A 6,000-nucleotide genomic window follows, 5' to 3' on the forward strand; every position below is an offset into this window, starting at 1 on the left:
GGGTCAGCTTATACTCGAGAATATATGGTACATTTATTATTTTTCTCTATTATTGTTGCTACTATTACATTTATTTTACTCTATTTATTATTACCTGTATTATTTTCCTGTATTTATTATTATTATTATTATTATTATTATTATTATTATTATTATTATTATTAAATGTATTAAGTAGGTAAAGGTTTCCCCCTGATGTTAAGTCCTGTCGTGACCGACTCTGGGGGTTGGTGCTCATCTCCATTTCTAAGCTGAAGAGCCGGCGTTGTCCATAGACGCCTCCAAGGTCATGTGGCCATTGGCATGACTGCATGAAGCGCCCTTACCTTCCCGCCGGAGCGGTACCTATTGATCTACTCACATTTGCATGTTTTCGAACTGCTAGGTTGGCAGGAGCTGGGGATAACAGTGGGTGCTCATTTCGCTCCTCGGATTCGAACCTGTGACCTTTCAGTCTGCAAGTTTAGCAGCTCAGCGCTTTAACACACTGAGCCAACATCAGGGCCCCATTACATGTATTATTTTACTCTATTGTTATTAAAAGGATACATAAGCATATTTACATTGAAGAAGATGAGAATAATGATTGGATCAGAGTTGGACAATCTTATCTTAAATTTGAGCTTTATGTAAATATTCAAAAACATTTAACCTACTGATGCCTCAATTAATGTAATTTTATTGGTATCTATTTTTATTTCTGAAATTTACCATCCTCGGCTTATACTGGAGTCAATGTTTTCCCAGTTTTTTTGTGGTAAAATTGGGTGCCTCAGCTTATATTCGGGTCGGCTTATACTCGAGTATATACGGTAAGTGGTTCAACTAGGATCATGTTCCAAAGACCCTCCTTGCATTCCCCAAAGCAATACTGAATGTTATTTGTTTTCACTGAGGTCCTAGGACAGCAATAGGCAGAATCTCAGAATATAAGAAAGGAAAGGAGACAAAGGGCTTTTTTGTCTACAAGGGAATCAAGCAAGATTCTGTGGATGATGTTGAGATGATGTTTCGTTCTCCCTGGACGGAGTCAGCGTCCACCAGGCAGTGCCACGTCACACCACGGAGTGGCATATTTTGTCAGACTTGCCTGAAGTCATTCTTCTTGCCCAACAAAAAAGGTCTGTGTGTTTCAATGTTTTTTTTCTGTGTTTCAATGTTAAACCCCCCAAGTGTGCTGCCTCCATGGCCCACTCACAGATTTACCATTCAAGACTATGTGAAATGCCAGATCATAAAAACATACCCAGAAGAATGCCTCATATTTCAAAAAGTCATGAGTCTGACTTATCAGAGCTAGTTAGGAATGATAATAGGAAATCTCAATTTCAAATGAATGTGTGGCCTTGGGAGGCATTCATTTAGCAATGCATAAAGCAATTTGGGTTAGTGTTATCAAAGGTTTTCATGGCTGGAATCATTAGGTTGCTTTGAGTTTTCCTTATTATTATTATTATTATTTTATTATGACACAGCAAACAAGATAGATATGCTGGATTTCATATCACAAAATCACGAGTCGAACACTTCCCAAGTGTCTAGGACTGTGTGATGTATTTTCGGATGATGCGCGCAGATCCCAGCAGGGTGGCCTTTTGCAGTTGGCAGATCGTAATTTTGTCAATGTCTATTGTTTCCAAATGCCGGCTGAGATCTTTTGGCACGGCACCCAGTGTGCCCATCACCACCGGGACCACATGCACTGGTTTCTGCCAGAGTCTTTGAAGTTCAATCTTGAGGTCCTGATAGCAGTTTCAATGTAGATGGGGCGAATGGGACCTGAATAGCCTGAGAGATATTGCCATGGAGGTAAGATGGACAGGGCTGAGGAACTGGTACCTTTGTTGGGTATCACACAGGAAGATTCCAGAAAATTCAGCAATCACAGCTTTTAGGCTTAGTTTTAGGTAGTGTATTAAACACGCAACTACTTGCAACCATCCATATGATGGACCAAGGAGCCCCCGGTGGCCCAGTGGATTAAACTGCTGAGCTGCTGAACTTGCTGATTGAAAGGTTGGTGGTTTGAATCCAGGGAGCGGAGTGAGCTCCCGCTGTTAGCCCCAGCTTCTGTTAGCCCCAACATTGAAAACATGCAAACGTGAGTAGATCAATAGGTACCACTTCAGCGGGAAGGTAAGGGCGCTCCATGCAGTCATGCCGGCCACATGACCTTGGAGGTGTCTATGGACAACACCGGCTCTTTGGCTTAGAAATGGAGATGAGCACTAACCCCCTAGACTTCATGTCAGTGGGAAACCTTTACCTTTACTATATAACGGACCACATAGTAAAGGTTTTCCCCTGACGTTAAGTCCAGTCGTGACCAACTCTGGGGGTTGGTGCTCATCTCCATTTGGGCCTGGGCTGTGGTGCAGGCTGGTGAGCAGCCAACCAGCTGTAACAAATTACTCTGACCAAGAGGTCATGAGTTCGAGGCCAGCTCGGAGCCTATGTTTGTCTTGTCTTTGTTCTATGTTAAAGGCATTGAATGTTTGCCTTATATGTGTGATGTGATCCGCCCTGAGTCCTCTTCGGGGTGAGAAGGGCGGAATATAAATGCTGTAAATAATAATAATAATAATAATAATAATAATAATAAGCCAAAGAGCCAGCGTTGTCCGTAGACACCTCCAAGGTCATGTGGCCGGCATGACTGCATGAAGTGCCCTTACCATCCCGCCGGAGCGGTACCTATTGATCTACTCACATTTGCATGTTTTTGAACTGCTGGGTTGGCAGGAGCTGGAGCTAACAGCAGGTGCTCATTCCGCTCCTGGGATTTGAACCTGGCACCTTTTGGTCCGCAAGTTCAGCAGCTCAACGCTTTAACACACTGAGCCATCGGAGTGATTCCCAAACTCCTGGGTGTACTAAATCTCCACTCCCAGAAGCCACCTTGGCCAAGGGTCCGAGATTCTGGGATCTGTAGCCCCAGATACCTGGAAAGCAAGAATTTAGGAATCAATGGGCTAGAGATCCCTGTTGAGTTGGGCAGCAAGGTCTGAACTGGACCAGAAGATGCTAGATCTTAACCCTGGGAGCGGTGTGAGCGGCCGCTGTTAGTTCCAGCTCCTGCCAACCTAGCAGTCACGACCGGACTGCTTTTTTGTTTGGACTGCTATGTAAAATAAACAACGATAAGGAAAGTGATTGGAATTGCAAGTTGACGTCTATGTTTTGTCCACTTTCCAGTGTCGTAGTACTGTATTGCATTTTTCTCTGGAAATTTTAAAGATGAAAACAATTAGCTAAAGACGACTATGCTGAGCATCCGATATGGAAGGGGAAAACCTTTACCTGTACCTTTATTAAGAGTTTAGGAATCAATGGGCTAGAGATCCCTGTTGAGTTGGGCAGCAAGGTCTGAACTGGACCAGAAGATGCTAGATCTTAACCCTTTCAACCAGGGGTCCCCAAACTAAGGCCCGGGGGCCGGATGAGGCCCATCGAAGCCATTTATCCGGCCCCCACGGCACAAGGGCAAAAGAAGGTTGGGCTAAATGATCCAAGGGGTCTCTTCCAACCCTCTTTTATTATTATTATTATTATTATTATTAACATTGAGGCTGGGTTGCCATCTGTCAGGGATGCTTTGCTTGTGCTTTCGGTGCACAAAGGCAGAAGGGGGTTGGACTCAATGGTCCAAAGGGTCTCTTCCAACCCTCTTTTATTATTATTATTATTATTATTATTATTATTATTATTAACATTGAGGCTGGGTTGCCATCTGTCAGGGAAGCTTTGCTTGTGCTTTCGGTGCACAAAGGCAGAAGGGGATTGGACTCAATGGTCCAAAGGGTCTCTTCCAACCCTCTATTATTATTATTATTATTATTATTATTATTATTATTATTATTATTATTATTAACATTGAGGCTGGGTTGCCATCTGTCAGGGATGCTTTGCTTGTGCTTTTGGTGCACAAAGGCAGAAGGGGGTTGGACTCAATGGTCCAAAGGGTCTCTTCCAACCCTCTTTTATTATTATTATTATTATTATTATTATTATTAACATTGAGGCTGGGTTGCCATCTGTCAGGGATGCTTTGCCTGTGCTTTCGGTGCACAAAGGCAGAAGGGGGTTGGACTCAATGGTCCAAAGGGTCTCTTCCAACCCTCTTTTATTATTATTATTATTATTATTATTAACATTGAGGCTGGGTTGCCATCTGTCAGGGATGCTTTGCTTGTGCTTTCGGTGCACAAAGGCAGAAGGGGGTTGGACTCAATGGTCCAAAGGGTCTCTTCCAACCCTCTTTTATTATTATTATTATTATTATTATTAACATTGAGGCTGGGTTGCCATCTGTCAGGGATGCTTTGCTTGTGCTTTCGGTGCACAAAGGCAGAAGGGGGTTGGACTCAATGGTCCAAAGGGTCTCTTCCAACCCTCTTTTATTATTATTATTATTAATAATAATAATAATAATTGCTCAGTGGCCAACTATAGTTCGGCCCTGCAACAGTCCGAAGTATCGTGAACTGGCCTCCTGTTTAAAAAGTTTGGGGACCCCTGCTTTCGACCAACTCATGGCACAAAAGAGCTTAGGAGAGAGTGATGGAAAACATTGAGTTGGTTTTATTTTATTTTATTTTCAGCCTGCAACACTTGGCAGGACTTGGTCGTGGTCTAAGGATGAGCAATGACTCTCTTGTCCCAATTCACCTTCCTGCAAACCAACAGTGATTTGCAAATCCTACCTAGGTCTATGGGAAAGGCTGCAGGTGTCCTACCAAACCAGGTGATTTTCCTCTTACCTGGCTGGCCTTGTGGAACTGCTTCTTGAGCCCCGCCACCGACATGCCCGCTCTCCCCGCAGGGCGCAATGGGAGCTTTCCAGCCAAGAGGAACGACGCGTTAATGCCCAGGTCCAGAGGCGGATTGGGTGGCTCCTTCCTTCCACTCGTGCTGGGCTCCACGGGAGAAGGCGAGGCAGCTGCTGGGAGGACCACTGCCTTCCGAACACGCTCCACGCCTGCCCTCCCATTGGCCACGGCGCCTTCCATTCACATCAGCTCGCCCTGCCATTGGTCCCTTGGAGGGAATTATGCAAAAATCAGAACCTTCAAGACGCCAACGTTCTGTTTTGGTTTGCAGACAAAGCCAGAGAGATGTGCACGCAGGAGGAGGAAGGAGCACGTCGGAAAGCGAAGGAGATGCGGGCACAACAAAGACATGGGTTTTGTTTTACCAGCGAATGCTAAGGGCCTTTCCACACAGCTGTAGAAAATCCACATAATAAAAACAATAATAATAATAATAATAATTCAGAAATCAGAAACTCCTCAAAGCACAGCAGACAAAAAACCAGTACAAGAAAGCCACACTACAAACTAGAGCTGACAGCTGGCACAACAAAACATTGCATGGAAAGTTCCTTGACAAAATTGAAGGAAAAGCTGATAAGGAGAAGACCTGGCTGTGGCTCACGAATGGGACCCTGAAGAAGGAGACAGAAGGCCTGATCCTTGCAGCCCAGGAGCAAGACATCAGGACAAAGGCAATTCAGGCCAAGATCGAAAACTCAGCTGATGACCCAAAATGCAGACTGTGCAAGGAAACCGACGAAACCATGGATCATATCCTCAGCTGCTGTAAGAAAATTGCACAGACAGACTACAAACAGAGGCACAACTATGTGGCCCAAATGATTCATTGGAACTTATGCCTCAAGTACCACCTCCCAGCAGCAAAGAACTGGTGGGATCACAAACCTGTAAAAGTATTGGAAAATGAGCACGCAAAGATACTGTGGGACTTCCGAATCCAGACTGACAAAGTTCTGGAACACAACACACCAGACATCACAGTTGTGGAAAAGAAAAAGGTTTGGATCATTGATGTCGCCATCCCAGGTGACAGTCGCATTGACAAAAAACAACAGGAAAAACTCAGCCGCTATCAGGACCTCAAGATTGAACTTCAAAGACTCTGGCAGAAACCAGTGCAGGTGGTCCCAGTGGTGATGGGCACACTGGATGCCGTGCCAAAAGATCT

At 44.5% G+C, this 6,000-nt stretch overlaps 1 protein-coding gene across 2 annotated transcripts in view; it reads right to left on the minus strand.

The window, feature by feature from the left end:
* sh3gl3 (SH3 domain containing GRB2 like 3, endophilin A3) overlaps positions 1-4,976 on the minus strand; it is a 28,614-nt gene extending 23,638 nt beyond the window's left edge. Inside the window, exon 1 of one of the 2 annotated variants that reach the window (XM_062963197.1) lies at positions 4,761-4,976. In XM_062963197.1, coding sequence (XP_062819267.1) covers positions 4,761-4,805 — 45 coding nt within the window. In that variant the 5' untranslated portion in view covers positions 4,806-4,976. The remainder of the gene's footprint in view (positions 1-4,760) is intronic. The other variant, XM_062963198.1, reaches the window with a different exon arrangement.
* Between the last annotated feature and the right edge of the window lie 1,024 nt (positions 4,977-6,000).

Source organism: Anolis carolinensis, unplaced genomic scaffold (genome assembly GCF_035594765.1).
Source record: "Anolis carolinensis isolate JA03-04 unplaced genomic scaffold, rAnoCar3.1.pri scaffold_11, whole genome shotgun sequence".
NCBI lineage: Eukaryota > Metazoa > Chordata > Lepidosauria > Squamata > Dactyloidae > Anolis > Anolis carolinensis.